We start from the raw sequence: 23,698 nt of genomic DNA, 5'->3' as shown, positions 1-23,698 counted from the left end.
TTTGGTGTTCATTTAAGATTCAGCTGCGAGGAGACAATAGAATTTAAAAATGGTTCATACCAAACCTTCAGGGTCAGAAATTTCAAACAGGACAAGCCAGAAAAGAATCAAGACTTAACAGCCTTGATTTCCTTAGCTGCCTTGTCATGGTTCAGGGGCTGTACTAGGTTTTCAGACCATAGATTCAACACGACTACACTAATTCCAGATTCAGTCCCATGCTATGTATTGGCCACAGATGGGGGCCAACATTTGGAGTGTGAAAATTGGCTTAGAAGCGCAAAGTAACTCCCAGGAGTCCTCTCCCTATTGTGATTCCTACTGTCAAGCACTAGTATTGGGTCAGGGTAGGATTAAGGTCAACTGTGGTGCCTTAATAACCTGTTAACACTGACTGCGTCAGCTCAAGCTCAAGAAATTTGGTGAGGTATTGTAAGTCTTGCCACCAATGTGACTTTAATGCAACCATACTGATATCATGAAAGGAAAAGAGAAAGATTAGTGTAAAAATATAAATTACCTACCTGATAGGATCGTCATCTTTCTTCAAATGACAACACCCTCCACAGTGTAGGAGAATAGCTTATCTGATTAGGGAAACCACATGCTGAGTATTGCCACGAAGATATCATCATGACATTCCAGATTGATGGTGAAACATACAATCTTCTGTTTTCACTTGTTTAAATTCCAAAATCTGTACCACATTACCCATATGTTTTGGCATGAAGCTAAGCTGAAGGTATTCACCCAACACTAACTACTCCAAAGCTATTAGACCTACAAGACCTGTGGGAATGGATGGACTGGATTCTGGGTAAGAGTGAAAAGTTTGAAGACAACGTAATCACTTTATTTCACATTGCCCAGACAATGGAGGGAATATAGCAACGTAAACAAATTGTCTTTATATGGTGCCTTAAAAATACTTCAACGCATTTCACAGAGGAAGCAAGCTATTAGCCTGGATAGAGGATTGGTTAGCTAACAGGGAACAGTAGACATGAATGGGTCATTTTCAGGTTGGCAATTTGTAACTTGTAGAGTGCCACAGGGATCAATGACAGGGCCTTAACTTTTTACAATCTATATCAATGGCTTGAATAAAGGGAACAAATATATGGTAGCTAAATTTGCTGATGACATCAAGAGAAGTTAGTTATCAAGAAAAGGATGTAAATGGGTCGTAAAGAGGGTGGGAGTGGCAGCTGGAGTATAAGATGGGAAAATGTAAACTTGTACTCTTTGGCAGGAAGAACAGAAAAGCAATATACTATTTAAATGGTGAGAAATTATAGAACTCTGGTACAGAGGGATCTGACCCACAAAATGTTAATATACAGGAACAGGAAATGATTAGGAAGGCAAGTAGGAAGTTCACATTTACTGCATGGGGAATAGAATATAAAAATAGGGAAGTTTCACTATAATTTTACAGGGTATTGGTGAGACCACATCTGGTTTTGGAGTACGGTGAACAGTTTTAGTTTCCTTATTTGAAAAAGGATATCATTACATTAGAAACAGTTCAGAGAAGGTTCACTCGACTCATTGCTGGCATGAAGGGCTCATGTTAAGAAAGGTTCAACTTTATACACCACTTGTAATTTAGAAGAATGACAGGTGATCTTACTGAAGGGCAGCATGGTGGCACAGTGGTTCGCACTGCTGCTTCACAGCACCAGCAACCCAGGTTCGATTCTAGCCTCAGGTCACTGTGTGTGGGATTTGCACATTCTCCCTGTATCTGCATGGGTTTCCTCCCACAATGCAATGATGTGCTGGCTAGGTTGATTGGCCATGCTAAATTGCCCACCAAGTGTCCAAAGATGTGCAGGTTACGTTAGATTGACTATGCTAAATTGCTGCTTAGTGTCAGGAGGATTAGCAGGGTAAATATGTGGGTTACGGGATTAGGGCTTGGGTGTGATTGTGATTGGTGCTGACTTGATGGACCAAATGGCCTCCTCCTGCATTGTAGGTATTCAATGATTCTGTTCAATGAAACATAAAAGATCACGAGGGCACTTGATAGGACACTGGACATTTCCTCTTGTAGGGGAGACTCAAACTCAGATACACAGTAAGAGTTCTCCTCAAGATGAGGAAAATGGTTGGAACCTTAATCAGATCAGCCATGATCTTAAATAGCAGGGGAGGCTTTAAGGACACAATGTCCCATTCTTATGTATCTATTAATGAATCATAAAATCAAACCAATCTGCCAAAATCTTCACATGAATTTGTTATGGAAACATGGGAGGACTGTTCCATGTGGTGCTTTGTACGTTAACAAATTGGACCTGATTAACATTCACAGCAGCAGCTCTGGAACAATTCAAAGACTCTTAGATGATCCATCGTGGTCCCTGAAGGATTTACATTCTATCTGGACACCCAATTGGTTAGCACTGTTGTCACCCACCTGCCTGGAATCATTCCACTGCAAGGTCCAAATGACTTACAATTGCTCTGTGAGCCATGCAATGCCACCTTAGGGCTTTGCAAACACCTGAATGGAGGAAACAACATTCTTGCTTGAATTTAGTGTGGCGGTGCAAATTTCTGATCTGAATGGAGTTGGACCTAGAGTCAGAGTCATACAGGTCTTTCAGCCCAACTTGTCCATGCCACCTTTGTTTTTAAAATCTCTAAATTAATCCCAATTGCCCACATTTAGCCCATATCCCTCTATATCCATCGTACCCATGTAACTATCTAAATGTTTTTTACAAGATAAAATTGTACCTGCCTCTACTATCTCTGGCAGCTTGTTCCAGACACTCCCCACTCTGTGAAAAAACTGTCCCTCTGGACACTTTTGTATCTCTCCCCTCTCACCTTGAACCTATGCCCTCAAGTTTTAAACTCCTCTATCTTTGGGAAAAGATATTGACGATCTACCTTGTCTATGCCCATTATTTTATAAGACCTCTATAAGATCACCCCTCAGCCGATGCTCCAGAGAAAAAAGTCCCAGTCTATTCAGCCTTTCCTTATAACTCAATCCATCAAGTCCCGGTAGTAAATCTTTTCTGCACGCTTTCTAGTTCAATAATATTCTTTCTATAATAGGGTGACCAGAATTACACACAGTATTCCAAGTGTGGCCTTATCAATATCTTGTACAACTTCAACAAGACATCCCAACTCCTGTATTCAATGTTCTGACCGATGAAACCAAACATGCCGAATGCCTTCTTCACCACTCTGTACACCAGTGATTCCACTTTCAAGGAGCTATGTACCCTAGATCTCTTTGTTCTGTAACTCTCCCCAACGCCCTACGATTAACTGAGTAAGTCCTGCCCTGGTTCAATCTACCAAAATGCATTACCTCGCACTTGTCTAAATTAAACTCCATCTGCCACTCATCAGCCCACTAGCCAAACTGATCAAGGTCCTGCTGCAATTGGAGATAACCATCCTCACTGTTCACCATGCCGTCAATCTTGATGTCATGTGCAAACTTATTAACCATGCCCCCTATATTCTCATCCAGATCATTAAGATAAATGACAAATAAAAGTGGGCACAGCACTGGTCACAGGCCTCCAGTCTGAAAAACAACTCTCTACAACCCCTGGCTTCTGTCAAGAAGCCAATTTTGTATCCATTTAGATACCTCACCCTGGATCCCGTGAGATTTAACTTTATGCAACAACCTACCATGCTGTACCTTGTCAAAGGCCTTGCTAAAGTCCATGTAGACAACATCAGCTACACTGGTCTCATCTACCTTTTTGGTTACCCCTTCAAAAAACTCAAGCAAATTTGTGAAACGTGATTTTTCACTCACAAAGCCATGCAAACTGTTCCTAATTGGTCCTTGCATCCCCAAATCCTGCCTCTCAAAATATCTTCCAACAGTTCACCCACCCCAGATGTGAGGCTCATTGGCCTGTAGTTCCCAGGCTTTTCCTTGCAGCTCTTTTTAAAAAGAGGCACAACATTTGCCACTCTCCAATCTTCAGGCACCTCACCCATGACTATTGATGATTCAAATATCTCGGCTAGGGGACCTGCAATTTTCTCCCTAGCCTCCCACAACGCCCTGAAATATACCTCCATCAGGTCCTGCAGATTTATCTACCTTGATGTGCTTTAAGACTTCCAGCACCTCCTTCTCTGTAATATGTACACTCCTCAACACATTAATATTTATTTCCCCAAGTTGCCTAAAAATCCATGCTTTTCTCAACTGTAAATACTGATGAGAAATATTCATTTAGGATTTCATCCATCTCTTAAGGATCAACAAGGTAATCTATGTGCAGATCTACAACAGGCCCCACTCTCTCCCTTGCTACTCTTTTGCCCTTTATGTATTTGTAGAAGCTCTTTGGATTCTCCTTTGCCTTATCTGCCAAAACAATCTCATGTCCTCTTTTTTCCCTCCTGATTTCTCTCTTAACTCTACTCCAATACCTTCTATACGCTTAAAGAAATTCACTTGATCCCAGGTGCCTATGCACGTCACATGCCTCCTCCTTCTTGATCAGGGCCTCAATATCCCGAGTCATCCAGGGTTCCCAACTTCTGCCAGCCTATGCCCTTCACTCTGAGAGGAATATGTTTACGCTGAACCCTGGTTAACACACTTTTGAAAGCATGCCACTTACCAGATGTCCCTTTTCATTCCCACAGGCTCCCCCAATTAACTTTTGAAAGTTCCTGCCTGATACCATCAAAATTGGCCTTGCCCCAATTTAGAATATTAACTTTTGGGACAGACTTATTCTCCATAGCTAACTTAAAACTAATACAATTATGGTCACTGGTCCCAAAGTGATCTCTCGCTAACACTTCTGTCATCTTCCCTTCTTATTTCCCAAGAGGAGGTCAAATTTTGCCCCCTCTCCAGACTGGCCAACCACATACTGAATGAGAAATTCCTCCTGAATACCCTCAACAAATTTCTCTCCATCCAATCCTCTAATACCATGGCGGTCCCAGTCAATGTTGGGGAAATTAAAATCTCCTATTATTACCACCCTATTTTTCTTGGAGCTATCTGTAATCTCCTTACATATTTGCTCCTCAATTGCCCGCTATTTGGGCAACCCCATCAAAGTGATTTCCCCCTTCTTAATTCTCAGTTCTATTCATATAGATGCAGTAGCTGAACCCTCAATATATCCCCTCTCAGTATGGCCGTGATGCTTTCCCTAATCACAAGTGCAACTCCCCCTTCTCTCTTACCTCCTGTTCTATTTTTCCTATAGCATCTGTACCCTGGAATGTTAAGCTGCCAGTCCTGTCCCTCTCTTAGCCATGTTTCAGTAATTGCTATAATATCCCAGTCCCATGTACCCATCAATGCCGAGTTCATCTGCCTTGCCTATCAGCCCTCTTGCATTGAAATAAATGCAGTTTAATCTGGACTTTGCTTGCTTTCTGTCTTGCTCCTGTCTGATCTGTCTGATACGAGGATTACTGACACTGCCTTTACTAATTAACGTGCTCTCTTTAACTTCCGTGCTGTCCTCAAACTTCTCTTTTGTCTCCCCACTGCTTTGGATCCCATTTCTCTGCCAAACTAGTTTAAGCCCTCCTGAGTGGCTCGAGCAAATCTCCCCACCAGGATGTTAGTCCCCCTCCAGTTCAAGTATAACCCATCCCTCAAACAGATCAGCCCTTCCCCAGAAACAAACCCAATGATCCAAAAATCTAAATCCCTGCCCACTGCACCAGCTCTCAAGCCAGGCATTCATCTGCCTAATCCACCTATTCCTACTCTCAGTAGCACATGGTTCCACCGGTAGTCCTGAAATTACTACCTTTGAGGTCCTACATGTTAGCCTTCAGCCTAACTCTCTATATTCACATTTCAGGACCTCAACCCTTTTCCTACCTATGTCGTTGGTACTAATATGTACAATGACCTCTGGTTGCTCACCCTCCCCCTTAAGAATGTCCTGCAATCGCTCAGAGAGGTCCTTGATCCTGGCACCTGGAAGGCAACACACCATCCTGGAGTCTCGATTCTGGCCACAGAAATGCTTGTCTGTGCCTCTAACTAGCGAGTCCCCTATTACTACTGTTCGCTTGCTCTTTGCCCGACCCTGTCTCACAGCAGAACCAGCTGTGGTGTCACAGGTCTGGCTACTGCTGGTATCTCCTCCTGACAGGCAATCCCCCTCAACAGCATCCGAAATGGTATACCTGTTTAAAAGGGGAATAGACACACCTCTGGTAAGAATCCTGAATGGTCACTAATGCATGTTTTGTTAAAAAAGCCAAATTAAACATGATTAATGCATAATCAGAGCAGAGTAGTTGCTAAATCAAGGTGAAAGAAATATATTCTTTTTGCAGAAGGAACAAGCTCAATCATAAGATTTTAAAAAGTACTCAACTTGAAATATGCAAATTAGGTTTTAGGCCTAAACAGACAACTTAGAAACAGTTTGCATAAAATAAGGTACCGATTCATTCTACAACACAAGGGGAAAAATGAAATATTCACAGAGCCACAATATGCACCTAAAAAGAATTGGGTTTAAACCAAGGTTCAACAGATGCAGGAGATAGCCCATGTATTCTGAGCTATCAGATCTGGCAGCTGGTACTAAGAGGATTCAAAGCAAAATAAATTCTCCTGGTCTCTACCTAATTATCGCAGACCCCAGCCCACAATAACCATAACCAGCAATTTCACTCAAACACTCCAATTTATTGCTGGTGGGAGAAGCAAGAAAAAAGCCAGAGTGCAAGTTGCCTGTGGCTTGGTTAATGCACATTGTTGTCAGACAATGGGGAGCATTTCACTCTGAATCTAACAGAGGCCGATGTCAATAAAATTAACACTGACAACACATGCCCTAGATGTGATGCTTCTCCTTTCTTTTGTACCACCCTTCACTTCAAATACTCTGAACTTGCGTGATGTCTTTACAATGAGAAGCTAGGTTTATGCAACTTCACCAAACAACTGACACATCTCAACTCGAACTTTGAGGGAACAAGCTTTGCTGATTTCACTGCTAACTGAATAGAAATGCCATAATTCATGTATGGATAAGAATCTAATCCGTGACCACTAAAATAAAAGAGGTATTTCCATTACTATAAAAGTTGAATGTCTGTATTTTCCAAGTCTTGCACAAAACAGGATAGCCAACATAAGTTCTTACCCCTCTCTCTAGCAGCATATCTCGGAATTGTTTCATGCGAGACTCCAGTGGAACTATAGCCCTCTCCCGGGCTGCTTTGATCTCAGCTTCCATAGCTGCCTCCTTCTCGCACTCTGGATCTTTGAGATCATCCTTCCTGTAATAGTTTTAAATATCAAAAAAGGAGCAAATTCATAATCCAAGAGGACAGAATATTCTTTCTATCTCTATTTGCAGCAGTTCAATAGTTATAAAACATTGGATTCCACAGGGCCAAAGATAACTACTGTAGGCCAGGGCATTCGAGCATGAGGAATGGTCACTTAGAGAAATGCTGGAAGTTAGCTGGCACTTCAGAACTGTATCCTAGCCTGCGTTAGTGCTTTCAAGAGAGGAACAGATTGGAATACAACTGTTTAAAATTATGCAAGTTATATTTGAACAATAAATTGCTTTTAACACACTGCATTCTAGCCAAATGAATGAAATGAGAAACAGGAGACAGCTTTTGTAGATTTCTTACACTACACAGATTTGTCAGATTTTACACGACTTACTTTCGCTTCTTCGCTTTAATTGGTTCATCGTCATATTCATCTTCTAGGAGCTCAGTCTCTTCTTTCACTAAATACAGGGAAATATTTAAAGTTTAGAAAAAGACAAATTGTTTATCCTATTTACACAATCGTCTGATTTTTTAAAACTTAAATTTAAAGCCAAATTTCAGTTGAATTATGTAGTAATGAATGAAGAATGGGTAGAGCCATTCATGCCAAACTCAGCTTTAACAAGTACCAGTGCTTTGAGAAACTAATGTTTGAATTTAGTCTGGTGTGGATTTGTACCTTCACAAAAGTCTACATGTTAACAAAAAAAATACATCACCAATGTGAGTGTCAGATAAAGCTCAACTTATGTCATCAAAAATACTGCTTTAAGTATTGAAAGTTTACTAATCAATTCAAGTCAATCCATTGAACCACTCAAGCTCCTTATTCTGTAGAATGCTAAGCAGCAAACAATAGACAACATAAAAATCAGTGACCCAAGTTCTTCAGAAGAAATGTTTCCATTTTATAATTTAATATTTAACTTAAAAAGTCACACAAAAAAGTTATCCAAGCTCTCTCAGTCATGCATTTAATCACTGGGAATAATTCAAATTGCCAGTCCAAGTGTTAGAGCATAGCAATCAACATGCACATTATGTTAGAGTTAATACTGCAGTAATAGTCAATATACAAATTAAGGTTACTCACCAGGTTTCTTCTCATTCTCAGACTTTTTATGAGGTGGCTCCTGGATAATTTTATCCACATCAGCTCTTCCAACCAGCTCATCAGGCCGATCCCACATTGACAGGCGGGTTGTTGGGTTATAGTAAAATACACGCTCATCACCAGTCCATACAACACACCTAACATGGCAATGAAAATAATGACAAATGAGCAGTGAATAAAGACCAATCACTACGGTGTCCTATACCTACCCAAAACCTTGGATCTCTTCAAAGTGACAATCCTAGAATAATCAGGCATTTATTACCCATCCCGAATTGCCCTCGAACTGAGTGGTTTGCTAAATCATTTTAGAAGAGCAGTTAAGAATTACCAATTATGTAGGCCAGACCAGGTGCGGGTGGTAGATTCCCTTCCCGAAAGAACATTAGTGAATCAGATTTTTTTTTTAAGTAATTGTCAACTTTCAGACTTTTAGTGATAAATAAATTATGTAAATTAGCTAGTGAGATTTGAACTTGGTTACCCGGAGCATTATTCCACTGACAATACCATTATGCCACCATCTCCCTGCATAGAAAAGATATGAGGTAATTCAAGAACATTGAGCAAGCAACACCAAGTTTGGTTTTTGAAAGCAAAACTACATCAGGCAAAGACTGAGGCAATTAAGACGTTCAAAATCCTCAACAAAGTGTGGAAAAACATGACAAAGATCGTTTACTTCAACTCTGAAAAAGTCTTGAATAGAGCTGTGGGCAATGGAGGATATCACTGTCATGGTATCAAGAGAGAGAGAAACATAAAGGAGAGGTTGGCAAGTTCATATGAGACAGATAACAGACAAAACCATTCCAGAAGATGCATTATGGGCTGTGGAGAAGAGCCAAAGACGGCGAATGGAACATCCCTATAATAACTTTTAAGTAATCTATCCTATGATATTAATGAAGTGCCCCAGCACCATCTGCTGGCAGCATAACCACACGTTTACATTCACTGTGAGTGCTGACTTGCTGAGCAGTCAATGACTTGGTTTTGCTGCTCTATCCTTCACCGGCTGCCACAGTTATTCTTCTCCCAACAAGATGATACATGAGGCTGTAGAGGTGAGAGTGTAGTATTCAAAACAAATCTAATCTAATTAAACTTTTTAAAAAATTTATGTTAGTTTATAACAAACATCAAATCAGTTCAAATTTAACCTGGGTATTGGTTTTATTTGTGCTTCAAGCTTAAGGGTGAACAAAAGCACAAGGGACAAAAAATTCCTTCAAAGATATTCTTGATTCCTTCAAAACATATTTTAGGAATTATTTTCACCAGGACACAAGGTTTCAGTCGTGCCATTTAATTCTGTGCCAATGCATCGATGACATTTATTGCAGGGAGATAAATGTCAGGCTCTCTTATAATTCACTGTTTCAGTGCTCTCTGCTACTTTTCTCCAGCAATTTGAGCACTGATTATGAGTATGGTTTTAGTGCACAGAGAATATTTCATGCTCGCTTCACCAAAATACATTAGAAATTAAATGGCATCATTTAAGGGTCCAATCCCAATTAAATTTTTTTTAAAAACTAAAGTCCTGAGATGAACATTGAACGGACATCAATGTTAAACAGTCCAAGTTTCTAAAGATCAGTTTTCCTTTATATGAAGTCAGATAGATTTTCTCAGAGCCAAAATAAAATGGCAGGGCAGACAGAACTGAACGTTGGCTGTATTCTTTTCTTGCTGCCAGACAGCCAAGGACTCTCCCCACAGCAATTCCTGATTCTCAAAGTTGCTAGCAAGTGAAATGCTGAATTGAACCTAGTACAGATTTGAAATACTCTTCATTTTCGAATTTAAGTGAAAACATAATGTCAACTTAAGTCTGCCTACTTGCCCAACTATTCAATTCAGAAATGGTACAGACAAATATAAATTAATATACTCCAAGCAAAATGATTTTCAAACATTAATAAACAAACTTAAAACAAAAATTGTCTTCATATATTGAGATTAGCAATATTGTATAAATTTTTTTTGCTGATAAACTGATGTAGGGATGTCATGCATTTAGCTTTCATGTAAATTGAATCAACAATCCAATGCAAAACTGTGTGCAAAAAAGGTCAAAAGACTGTCCTTCTATCTCAAGGAGCGAGTTTAGAATTCAAGTGCAGGTTCAAAGTCTCTTCTGTCAACTGCCTGCGACATGACGATATTAAATCATGTACAGGAAATACAACTGATTATTAATCATGCAATTTACCCATTTTGCAATGTATGTACCTACACATACTGATTTAAAAATGCAGACACAGGAAAATAAACAGTTAACAACGATCAAGTACCAACTTACTGAGCAGATCGGCATACATACCATGGTGTGCCGGGGACAGGGGTGGTAGCCACAGGTTTGGCTTTTTGTGCAGCTTTCTCTTCCTCAGTCAGCACCTCTTCCTTTGGCTCCTAAAACAGATAGGCACGCAGACAGCAGTGTTATAGACAGTTACTGATTAAAACTGCAGGATAGCAATCTCCAAATTTTTTAGCACTTGTGTTGCTCACAAAGATATCATAGAACCTTGAAGACCAGATGTAAAGTTGAAATGAATATGCCCACTAACATGCGTCTCTCACAAGCCGGAGATATTGACAGACATTGATGCTTTGATTGCGAGTTCCTCCACAGAAGGTATCAGTTAGGCCGAAACCAATCTCTTCCAAACCAAAATTCAAAAAGGACAAATCTGTGAGTAGAGGCTGGAGTTCTGAAAACCACAGGTGGCTAAGGCTTACAGGCTACATGCAGCCAAGGTGGATAGTTAGGCTACATACTTACTGTCAAAGCCATATTGCCACAATATTGAATTTAAACAAACATCTTCAGCAGTGTGAAAATAAGTTCCAATCCAACTGAATTGTCGACATTATACTTCACTGACTGGTGGAAATAGTGATGTATGCATGAAAATTTTATATTTTTCCCACATTAAATGTTAAATACACTGAACAGGGGACTTCCATTGCAATGTTCATGTAAGCCTATTTGTGATACTAATATATAAACTGGTAGTTATTCATTTTGTCTCTCTGGATCAGAATCATGGAAATTGGACAGGCACTTGAAGTAAATAAACTTAGGGAATCGGGCAGATGCGAATGTGACAGGGTTTCCTATGCAGCCAGCACAGACACAACAGGCTGATTTGTCTCCTGTGCTGGATACAACTCTGCCTGCAGAAAATGTGTAGCGAAACAACCAGAATACAATACTCTTTACTTGGCAGCCTGATCCCACATTGCTACATTAGTACTACATTACATGACTTAAATAAAACAGCACACTGGTAGCAATACATGACATGTCTAATGACACTGAAACAACTTAACAAATTAGACTCGGACAAAATAAAACACAGCAGGATGCTCATTATGAACAATACTGAAGTTTAAAAACACCATTCATTAGACAGTGAATTTGGGAGTGGTTTGTTTGCTGGCATTTATGCCAATCTCTCATTGTCCTGAGAAAGCAGTGGTGGACCACCTTCCCCAATCAATAGCAGTTTAATAGAAGTGGTCTTAGGCAATTAAGAGTCAATTGTACTGGAGTCACAAGACGACCAGGCAAGGAAAACATATTTCTTTGCTTAAAATGCATTTGGGAGCCAGTTAGGTTTTTAAATATACCAATAGCTCTATGGTCACTTTCATTGGTTTCTGTTTACTTATAGATTCCTGTTTCAATAAAATGAATATTAATTCTCAAACTACCATGGTAGGATTTGAACTCTCATTTGTGGAATAACAGCTCAGATCTCTCGATTACCAATCTCTCTTTGCCCCGTTTTCATTCCAACATTATTTTTAAAAAAAAGAATTGGCTTTGGAATCCAATAGTTTAGTGATGTAATCCAGTTAGTAGCCAAACTATTTTGAGCAAAGCAGATCTAGGTTTGAATGCCATTCTGCGTGCCACAGCTGCAGCAGTAATATTACGATTGGCTTCAGCATCCCAAGTTAGGGAGAGGGGAAATAAGTAAAAGGTAGGAAAATAACTCCTGCTTCCTAGGGCTCCAAACGCCCTCATCTCTCTTGAATGTGGTGAAGAAGCGGTTTACGCAGCCTCTGTACAAACCTCTTTCTTCTCTTTTGGAGGCTCTTCTTTAGGCTCTTCCTCTTCCATTTCCATTGGCTCAGGTTCTGCTGGCTCTTTGCTTGGCTCTTTGGGTTTCTCAACTTCTTTCTCTACTGTACAGAAAAAAATAAGGAGTGTTTAATTTATGTTCCTGGACTATCCGACTCTACTACAAATTCAGCACAATTTGACATTGACTTTAAATGTTTCACGTTTAAATGAACAAAAACTTAAAACAAAAGTACTGATGAAACATCAAAAAGTGTGATTGGTTTCTAGAGCCTGTTGTGTGTGTGGGGGGGCTCTCCTATGGAGTATTTTATATTATAGGCCTAACTATTAACTCTGAGTTCTCTCCAACAATGACACCAATGACTTTATTGACTTCATAGAGATTGAATAGACTGGGTCTGTACTCAGAGTTTAGAAGGCTGAGGGGGGATCTTATAGAGACATATAAGATAATGAAGGGGATAGATAGGGTAGAGACATTCTTCCCGCTTAGAAAGGACAGCAGAACTAGAGGGCACAGCCTCAAAATAAGTCGGGGGGGGGGGGGGGGGTGTGGTGGTGGTGGTGGTGGTGGTGGGAGCAGTTTAGATCGGAGTTGAGGAGGAACTTCTTCACTCAAAGGGTGGTGAGTCTCTGGAATTCTCTGCCCATTGAAGTGGTGGAAGCTACTTCACTGAATATATTTAAGTCACGGGTAGATAGGTTTCTGATCGACAAGGGAATTAAGGGTTATGGGGAGAAAGCGGGAAAGTGGAACTGATCCACTTCAGATCAGCTATGATCTTGTTGAATGGCGGGGCAGGCTCGAAGGGCTAGATGGCCTGCTCCTGCTCCTACTTCTTATGTTCATGATTCAAGGCACCACCCAGTTTAGAAAATACCATAGAGATGAAAAGGTCACAAGTTCAACCAAGTCTGTGTTGAACTCCTTCATTTCAAATTGTGTTAAAAATCCCAAAACTAAACAGTGAAATCATTGGCATTTGCTGGATATCCAGCAGCTTCAACCACAGTTATCCTGAGTGTCCATGGGCAAGGGAACAGATGCCAATGAGTTTCCACACCTTATGGTGACCCTTTACTAGAGAGTACGCATTCGTGAATGCCAGATAACAACACAATCAGGCTTGGCTGTTAAGTTCCCAATAAGTTGGTTGAGGTGTTCTTGGAACTATATTTTACTAAGAAAAGGATATCTTTAGGAGAGAAAGAACTCACTTCTTTTAGCTCTCTTTTCCACATTACCTTTGGGTCAGGTTCTACTGGCACTCCTGACTCAAAAGTGAAAAGGCACATCTCTTTTTATAGGGAGAGATGACCTGCATTGGTGGTAGTTTTGAGAGAGAACCTTCCTCAGGAGGAATATTTGATCAGATGGAATTATGCAGCTAACCACAAAACACCCAGTTAGAAGGTTTGTTCCATTTGACATCAGAAAATGTTTCACAGGTATTAAGCTGTTCTGTTGGAAGTCATAAATTTCCCCACAATTTCTAAAAGAAACCTAGCCAAACAACAGGCAAAAACATGAATGCATTTCTAACTCAAAATACATTTGAACTGTCTGTGGGTATTTCAAGTAGCACAACAATACTGAACAAGAAACAAATCAGATGCCAAATCTTCATGCAGATGGATGCCAAACTCTTGCATTCAGCTGTGGTACATTTGGCTGGAGCAAATAATCCAACTTACTGGCAATATTTAATTATAAGATTAGATCCATCCATCCATATTGACTGTAGGATAAAGTTAATAATGCAAAGCAACACAGTAGGTCAATGGATCTATATTATGATAAAAACTTTCTACATATCCATCACCAACTGATCGCTACAGGTACAGGATATGCTTTTGTATGGTCTCAATATACAGGTCTGCTTGCCCTATAATTGAGAAAAGATTCAGCATTAGAAACTGACAAAGGAATTTTGAGGTACTTCATTCAAACAAACAAGTGTTACTGTGATTAAAGCCATTCATGAACTGCGATTTTTTTTGAAATCTTGTTAGACTGAATTTGCAAAAGCAGCTGTCCATACTGGCACTCTACATTTAATTATGGGTTTGATAGTTATTAAGATTCATATGGTAGTTTAAAGCAGCCATTTATACAGTAAAGAAAAATTAGAATCAGACAGGACAGATTTAAACATAGATTTGCAAAAGAATCAGCAGCGAGAGGAGAATTTATTTTTTAAATAAATTTAAGTTGTGATAATCTGAAAAGGTGGTGGGAACAGGTTCAACAGTAACACTGAATATATACTGAAGTGGAAAAAATTTGCATGACTATGGATTTAATTGAACGTGTCTTTCCAAGAGCTGGCACAAGCGCGATAGGGTGCTGCTCCTTCCATGAATCATAAATTTACTGCATGTACCTTTGCCTCAGGCTAATCTTCTCTTTCATTTAGTTACAATTCAATGTTTTGTGGGGCAGGTTTTTAAAGAACTAACGAGGGGGTCAATCACCACCATAAACTGCACGTTTACCTGCCTGTGAAAAATTGTAATTTAGATAAACCTTTGTTTTGAAGATCATAATGCCAATGGGAGTTTCAACAAATTGCAATTGTAGCCATTTGGACAGGAATTAGATGGAAACAACACCCATGACAATGCAACCACATCACAAATCATAGTATTTGAGGAAGAAAATAAGACACAAGATTGTGCCAAGTTCATTAGTTTAAGGGAATTCTTTGTCTCGAACTAAAATTCAAATCCAGTTCTGACTGATGAAATGAAAACCTTCACTTTTTTATAAAGTTACAATGGAAAATGACATCTGCAATTTTCTCAAGCTGACGACTGAAACACATTTTCGAATAGACAAAGATTTACTTTGCTTCCAACTCTGCAGTTCTGGGCTTGGGAGTTCCACCTGAAGACACTGGGCAATCGAAACAGAGAGCACATCAGTCCTTAGCACGAATGTCTTGATGAGCATTGAAACCACCAAGGAATTTCAAAAGTTCAACCAGAAATGTTATGTAATCTATGTTTTGTCTGGCTTGCCATACTCTGCAAGCCAGTGCATTGTGGGATTTCAGGATCCATGTTTTCTTTCCATGTCAGAGTAGTGGATACGGTGCCAATCTTGCAGGCTTTGTCCAAGATGGTGTGAGCTTTGGTGTTGTTGGAGCTTCCTTCACCCAGGCAGTTGGAGAGTATTCCATCACAATCTGACTTATGCCTTGTAGATGATGGACAGGCTTTGGGGAAATCAGAAGGTGAGTTACTCTCTGCAGAATTTGCAGCCTCTAACCTGCTCTTGTAGCCATGGTTCTTTTAGCTGGTCCATTTCAGTTTCTGGTCAATGGTAACCCCCAATCCCCCGGTCCGAGGATGCTGATAATGGGGGAATTCAGTGATGGTAATGCCATTAAATATCAAGGGGCAATGATTAGATTCTCTCTTGTTGATTTGACTGATGATTGTCACGTCATTAGCACACAGTGAAAAGTATTGTTTCTTGTGCTAAACAAAGCATACCATTCATACCATGTTCTCCGGAGCATTGAACCTGGTGGCTGTGGCGAGTGCCTGATTTAAATTGAAAACCGCTTTTTTTCTGTACTTCCGGTTCTCGGGGTTTGTTTCAGAGTAGTTTACTTCCGTACCGGAAGTTAGGCGAGGAGATAGTCTGTAAGGGGGAGCGGGGGGTATAAATCGGATACTCACCCGGGGATCCACCTCATTGTTCTCCGGAGCATTGAACCTGGTGGCTGTGGCTGTGGTGAGTGCCTGATTTAAATTGAAAACTGCTTTTTTTCTGTACTTACGGTTCTCGGGGTTTGTTTCAGAGTAGTTTACTTCCGTACTGGAAGTTAGGCGAGGGGATTGTCTGTAAGGGGGAGCAGGGGGTATAAAAAAGGGGTAGCAGCACACAGCGGGCAGCGGAGTGAGTGGGAGCTGAGTGAGAAGGGCTTTGGCTCGCTGGGCTTAGGCGAGAGCAGGCTTGGAGAAGGAGCGTTGTACATTTCTACGTTTTGGCACTTGTAGGAGGTTGGTTCATGGTAGGGAATATAGGGAGGAATATAAGCTGTGTCAGGTGGGAGTTCTTGGTGGCGTCACGTGTCCCCAAGGTCCACATCTGCACTAAATCTTTAGAACTGCAGCGCTTGAGGGCCCGGGTCTGGCTACTCGAGGGGCGTCTGGAAGATGCATTTCTAGTCAGGGAAAACGAGGAGTTAATGGCTAGGAACCATGAGCAGGAAGAGGTCCCAAGGGCTGAAGAGCAGGAAGGGTGGACGACTGTTAGGAGGAGAAAGAGGAAGAAGAAGAGTAGTCAGGGTCCCCCAGCCTCCCCAGAGGCCCCCCAAAATTTGTCGACAGGGGTACAGAAAGATAGGCAGGAGGGGGAGACTGACTTGGAGGGACAGAAGGGAGCTGGCAAGGTGATAGTGGTAGGGGATGGGAGGGTCCGAGGTATTGACAGGAGGTTCTGTGGGCAGAGGCGTGACTCCAGGATGGTGGTCTGCCTCCCTGGAGCAGGGGTAAAGGATGTAACAGAAAGGGTAGAGGGAATTTTGAAAGGGGAGGGGGCACAGGCTGAGGTCATAGTACACGTAGGGGAGGGGGACATAGGAAGGACGAGTAGGGTAGAGGTCCGTAGGCAATTTAGGGAGTTGGGGTCCAAACTAAAGAGCAGGACCTCCAGGGTGGCACTCTTTGGGTTGCTGCCCAGTACCAGCAGGGCAAAGAATGACGAGATCATGCAGCTGAATGCATGGTTGAGGGATTGGTGTAGGGTAGAGGGCTTTACTTTTGTGGATCACTGGGAGGTGTTTAGGAGAGAAGGGCAACTGTACAGGAGGGGTGGGGAGAATTTGAATGGGAGGGGAACTAGTGTCTTAGCGGGGAGGTTAGCTGGGGTGTTTAGGAACGGTTTAAACTAATAGGGAGGGGGGGGTGGGGATGTGTGTGGGAGAGAGTCGGGTGAAAGGAAAATTGTCAGGGAGAAGGAGGTTCCGAGGGACACTCGTGGGTTGAACTGTGTCTGTTTCAATGCTAGGAGTGTGACAGGGAAAACGGATGAGCTTAGGGCCTTGATGTTTGTGAGGAAGTTAGATGTGGTGGCTGTAACGGAGACGTGGTTACAGGAAGGGCAGGACTGGCAGCTGAATGTTCCTGGGTACAAGTGTTTTAGGTGTGACAGAGGAGGGTTGAAGAGAGGTGGAGGGGTGGCACTGTTAGTAAAGGAGAACATCACAGTAGTGCAGAGGGAGGACAATATGGAAGAGATAGGGATTGAGTCACTGTGGGTGGAGTTGAGAAATAAAAAGGGAGAGATTACGTTGCTAGGGGTGTACTATAGGCCACCCAACAGCCCGAGGTCAGTGGAGGAAGGCATTTGCAGGGGCATTTTGGATAGGTGCGGGAAGAATAGGGTGGTTGTAGTGGGTGACTTTAATCTACCTGGAGTGAATTGGAGGGGGCCTAGAGCTGGGGGTACGGAGGGAGAGGAGTTTGTGAAATGTGTTTTGGAAGGGTCTCTAGAGCAGTATGTAACCAGCCCGACTAGGGGAGGGGCTATACTGGATTTAGTGTTGGGTAATGAGCCAGGGCAGGTGGTTGAGGTAGAGGTAGGCGAACATGTGGCTAACAGTGACCACAAGTCCGTCTACTTTAGGATAAAAATGGAAAGGGATGAGTGCCGGCCGAACGGGAGTGTGCTGAACTGGGGAAAGGCGAGCTATAGCAGGATTAGGAGGGAGCTGCAGGACACTGATTGGGAGGGACTGTTAGCTGGAAAGTCCACGGTTGGCAAGTGGGAGGCTTTTAAGGGCAAAATGAAATGGTTGCAGGGGAGGTATGTTCCGGTTAAGCGGAAGGATGGGAAAGGTAGGACTAGAGAGCCGTGGATTACAGGGGGTATTGAAGACTTGGTCAGGAAGAAGAGGGAGGCGTATGTCAGATCGAAACAACTGGGTACGGAGAGTGCGCTGGAGGAATATAGAGAGAGTAGGAGGGAGTTAAAAAGGGGAATTAGAAGGGCGAAGAGAGGGCATGAAATGGCTTTGGCTGGTAGGATTAAGGAAAATCCAAAGGCATTTTATTCCTATATTAGGAGCAAGAGAGTAGTTAGAGGGAAAATTGGTCCTCTTAGGGACAAAAGTGGGGAGTTATGTATTGAGTCGGAGGGAATGGGGGAGCTCCTGAATGAATACTTTGCGTCGGTATTCACGAAGGAGAGGGGTTCGGAATCGTGCGGAATCTTGGAGGGAGTTGAGGATCAGTTGCAGGAAATATCTATTACGAGGGAGGAAGTGCTAGGGCTTTTAGGTAGCGTAAGGACGGATAAAGCTCCGGGGCCTGATGGTATTTATCCCAGGCTGCTTAGGGAGGTGAAAGATGAAATTGCTGGGCCTCTGGCGCAAATCTTTGTCTCTTCTTTGGACACAGGTGAGGTCCCAGAAGACTGGAGGGTAGCAAATGTGGTACCGCTGTTTAAAAAAGGTAGTAGGGATAACCCTGGAAATTATAGACCGGTGAGTCTGACATCGGTGGTAGGGAAATTAATGGAAAAAATACTTAGGGGTAGGATGTATGAGCATTTGGAGCGTTGCGATCTGATTAGGGATATGCAACATGGCTTTGTTAGAGGGAGGTCTTGCCTTACTTGCTTGCTCTGCTGATTAAGGATAGCATCAGGGTGGTAGCAAGGGATGATATTGGAGCCAAAGAGCAGAAAGTGGAATCGTTGTGGGTAGAGATTAGGAACAGCAAAGGGAGGAAGACGCTGGTGGGTGTCGTCTATAGGCCCCTGAATAATGATCTGGAGGTGGGACGGGCTGTTAACGCGCAAGTGCGGCGTGCAGGAATGGGACGGCCGTAGTTATGGGAGATTTCAATCTGCATATTGATTGGTCGACCCATGTTGGACGCGGTGGGCTCGAGGAGGAGTTCTTGGAATGCTGCCAGGATAGTTTCCTTGAACAGTGTGTGTTGGAGCCGACGAGGGAGCGAGCTGTCTTGGATCTGGTGTTATGTAATGAGGCGGGTAGAATCAGGGACCTTGCGGTGAAGGATCCTCTTGGGGAGAGTGATCATTGTATGGTGGAGTTTCGGGTGCAGATGGAGGACGACAAAGTGGGTTCCCGGACACGCGTCCTTTGTTTGAACAGAGGGGAGTACGGTAGGATGAGAGAGGAATTGGCGAATGTGGACTGGGGGAGCGCGTTGGAAGGTAGGTCTGCTGAGGAGCAGTGGAGGATTTTTAAGGAGATCTTTCTTGGTGCTCAGCAAAAATTTATTCCGATGGTCAAAAAGGACCGTAGGAGGAGAGGTAATCAGCCATGGATAACGAAGGAGGTGAAGGAAAGTGTTAAATTAAAAGCGGAGGCGTTTAGAGTAGCTAAGAGTAGTGGGCGAGAAGAGGATTGGGAGAGGTTTAAATGTCAACAAAGATTGACAAAGAAATTGATAAAGAAGGGTAGGAGAAACTATGAAGCTGGGCTAGCGCTTAATATAAAAAAAGGATAGCAAGAGTTTTTATAAGTATATAAAAAGGAAGAGGCTGGCTAGGGTGAACGTTGGACCCTGAGAGGATGAGAAGGGGGACTTAGTGGTAGGGGATGGGGAAATGGCTGAGGTCTTGAATGACTTTTTTGTTTCGGTCTTCACAGAGGAGGACGTGAATAATTTGCCAGGTGTTAGAGATGGAAAGGTGGTAGGACTGGAGGGTCTCGATGACATTGCTGTTACTAGAGAGGTGGTGCTCGACAGACTGGAGGGGCTGATTGTGGACAAGTCCCCAGGACCGGATGGAATGCATCCAAGGGTTCTGAAAGAAATGGCGGAAGTGATAGTGGATGCCTTGGTGGTTATTTTCCAGGCGTTGCTGGATTCCGGGGAAGTGCCGGAAGATTGGAAAACGGCTAATGTTACGCCGTTGTTTAAGAAGGGTGCCAGGCAAAAGGCGGGGAATTATAGGCCGGTTAGTTTAACGTCTGTTGTAGGTAAAATGTTAGAATCCATCATCAAGGAGGAAATAGCGAGGCATCTTGAGGGGAATTGCTTGATAGAGCAGACGCAGCACGGTTTCGTTAAGGGGAAGTCATGTCTGACAAACTTACTGGAGCTCTATGAGGATGCTTCTAGGGCGGTGGATAGAGGAGAGCCGGTGGATGTGGTCTTTCTTGATTTTCAGAAGGCGTTTGACAAGGTACCTCACAAGAGGTTATTGCAGAAGGTCAGGGGACATGGAGTTGGGGGTAGGGTGTTAGCGTGGATAGAGGACTGGTTGTCAAATAGGAGGCAGAGAGTGGGGGTCAATGGGTGCTATTCAGATTGGCGGATGGTGACTAGTGGAGTGCCTCAGGGGTCGGTGCTGGGGCCTCAGCTATTTACCATTTATATAGATGATCTGGAGGAGGGAACCGAGTGTATGGTGTCGAAATTTGCTGATGACACCAAGATTGGTGGAAAGGCAAATTGTGCGGAGGGTGTGGAGAGTCTGCAGAAGGATCTAGATAGGCTGGGCGAATGGGCCAGGAACTGGCAAGTGGAATTTAATGTTGGCAAGTGCGAGGTGGTCCACTTTGGTAGGAATAATGGTAGGAAGGATTATTACTTACGTGGAGAAAAACTGCAGCAGGCGACGGTGCAGAGGGATCTCGGGGTCCTTGTGCATGAGTCGCAAAAACCCAGCTTGCAGGTGCAGCAGGTGGTCAGGAAGGCGAATGGGATGCTGGCCTTCTTAGCGAGGGGGATTGAATATAAAAGTAGGGAGGTCTTGCTGCGGCTATATAGGGCATTGGTGAGGCCGCAGCTGGAGTACTGTGTGCAGTTTTGGGCGCCGTACTTACGCAAGGATATTTTGGCCTTGGGGGGAGTGCAGAGGAGGTTTACTAGGCTGATGCCAGAGTTGAGGGGGTTGAGCTATGAGGAGAGGCTGAATAAACTAGGCTTGTACTCGTTAGAGTTCAGAAGAATGAGGGGAGATCTCATTGAGACGTATAAGATGATGAATGGGATGGATAGGATAGAGGTGGAGAGACTCTCCCCGCTCAGAAAGGACAGTAGGACTAGGGGGCACAGCCTCAAAATAAAGCGGGGGGGGGGGCGGTTTAGAACGGAGTTGAGGAAGAACTTCTTCACTCAAAGGGTGGTGAACCTCTGGAATTCTCTGCCCGTTGAAGTGGTGGAGGCTACCTCGCTAAATATTTTTAAGAAGCGGGTTGATGGGTTTTTGATAAGAGAGGGGATTAGGGGTTATGGGGAGAGGGCGGGAATGTGGAACTGAGCCACGACAGATCAGCCATGATCTTATTGAATGGCGGGGCAGGCTCGAAGGACCAGATGGCCTACTCTTGCTCCTATTTCTTATGTTCTTATGAATCTGGTGGAATTCTCCGAGGAGGTGACAAAAACGGTTGACGATGGGAGAGCCGTTGATGTCATCTATATGGATTTCAGTAAGGCGTTTGACAAAGTCCCTCATGGTAGGCTGTTAGAAAAGGTTAAGGCGTATGGGATACGAGGTCAGGTAGCTAGGTGGATTGAGAACTGGCTGGGCAATAGGAGACAGAGGGTAGTTGTGGAGGGGACCTTTTCGGGCTGGAGGCCAGTGACCAGTGGTGTGCCGCAGGGCTCAGTACTGGGACCTCTCCTCTTTGTAGTATACATAAATGACTTGGAAGAGAGCGTAGGTAGTGTGATCAGCAAGTTTGCAGATGACACCAAGATGGCAGGATTGGCGGGTACTGAAGTGGAACGTCAGGTGATACAACAGGATATAGATAGGTTGGTGCATTGGGCAGATAGGTGGCAGATGGAATTTAATCCTGACAAATGCGAGGTGATGCATTTTGGAAGGAATAATGCAGAGAGGAGCTATGTGATAAAAGGTAGACCGATTAGGAGTATAGACATACAGAGGGACCTGGGAGTGCAGGTTCACAAATCCATGAAGGTTGCGACACAAGTGGAGAAGGTTGTTAGGAAGGCTTATGGAATGCTAGCCTTTATAGGTAGGGGTAGAGAGTATAAAAGCTGCCGTCTAATGCTTCAGTTGTATAGAACGTTGGTTAGACCGCATTTGGAGTACTGCGTCCAGTTCTGGTCACCTTACTACTGGAAGGACGTGGAGGCTCTGGAGGAGGGTTCAGAGGAGGTTTACCAGGATGTTGCCTGGCATGGAGGGGCTGGGGTACGAGGAAAGGTTGGAGAAACTGGGACTTTTCTCCTTGGAAAGACAGAGGTTGAGGGGGGACATGATAGAGGTATATAAGATACTGAAGTGAATAGACAGAGTCAATAGTGAGAGACTGCTCCCTAGACTGGGTACAAATACGAGAGGTCATGATTTAAGGGTGAGGGGGGGGGAGAGGTATAATTTGGATGTGAGAGGAAGGTTCTTTACGCAGAGAGTTGTGGGGGTATGGAACGTGCTACCGAGGAGGGTGGTGGAGGCAGGAACGTTGGACTCATTTAAGGTTCAGTTAGACAGACACATGAGTGAAACAAGGATGGAGGGTTATAGTAGGGGCTATTAAATAAGGTCAGAACCCCGGGAGACACCGAAAATGCAGACTTCTAAGTTAACGTTTTTGTCTTTTTATTCCGCAGGTGGAGGTCCACCTCGTTGTCAAACGAGGGGCATGCACACAGTGGGTCGTGCGTGGGCTGCTCTTGGAGGTTCCAGGAGTGGCCTAGTACTTCGTGTCGGTGTGTGTGCTTGATCGTGGACCGGTAGATGGGCGCTGCAACACCTCGGTGACTAGCACTGCTGGCTGTGCAGATACACGGATTTGGGCCTGTGTCTGTGGGAGTTTGTGCATTCTCCCTGTGGTTGCGTGGGTTTCCTCCGGGCGCTCCGGTTTCCTCCCACACCCCAAAGATGTGCTCTTAGGCTGATTGGTTTACCAAATTGACACTATTCTCCCCTGAATTTGGCTAAGTTAGGGGTTCCATTCGTAGACACGCAGGGTAGAATAGGTGTAGGGTGATGCGGCGGCGCAGGCTCGTTGGGCCGAAGGGCCTGTTTCCCGTGCTGGGTTGTCCTTTGGAAAGGAGAGGATGCAGAATGTAGTGTTCCAGTCATCGCTATTGTGTAGAGAAAGATCAACTTAATATAAAAAATTTCCTACTGTCATCAGATATTCAAATGTCTGATGGCAGCAGGGAAGAAGCTGTTCTTGAGTTGGTTGAAACATGACCTCAAACATATGTATCTTTTTCCAGATGGAAGG

At 43.3% G+C, this 23,698-nt stretch overlaps 1 protein-coding gene across 4 annotated transcripts in view; it reads right to left on the bottom strand.

Annotated features, from left to right (window-relative positions):
* The window catches only part of LOC145351956 (transcription elongation regulator 1-like), a 121,924-nt gene that overhangs the window by 21,190 nt on the left and 77,036 nt on the right, over positions 1–23,698 (bottom strand). For all 4 annotated transcript variants that reach the window (XM_080201779.1, XM_080201780.1, XM_080201782.1 and 1 more), the window contains 5 exons: positions 12,486–12,598; positions 10,725–10,813; positions 8,375–8,532; positions 7,673–7,739; positions 7,137–7,272 (listed from right to left, as the gene is read on the bottom strand). In XM_080201779.1, the coding sequence (XP_080057905.1) occupies positions 7,137–7,272; positions 7,673–7,739; positions 8,375–8,532; positions 10,725–10,813; positions 12,486–12,598 (563 nt within the window). The remainder of the gene's footprint in view (positions 1–7,136; positions 7,273–7,672; positions 7,740–8,374; positions 8,533–10,724; positions 10,814–12,485; positions 12,599–23,698) is intronic.

The sequence above is a fragment of the Carcharhinus amblyrhynchos genome, chromosome 13 (genome assembly GCF_965287045.1).
Source record: "Carcharhinus amblyrhynchos chromosome 13, sCarAmb.v2.hapA, whole genome shotgun sequence".
In the NCBI taxonomy this organism is placed as follows: Eukaryota; Metazoa; Chordata; class Chondrichthyes; order Carcharhiniformes; family Carcharhinidae; genus Carcharhinus; species Carcharhinus amblyrhynchos.
Note: the sequence above shows the minus strand (reverse complement) of the source record. Positions and strands in the feature narration are given on the sequence as shown.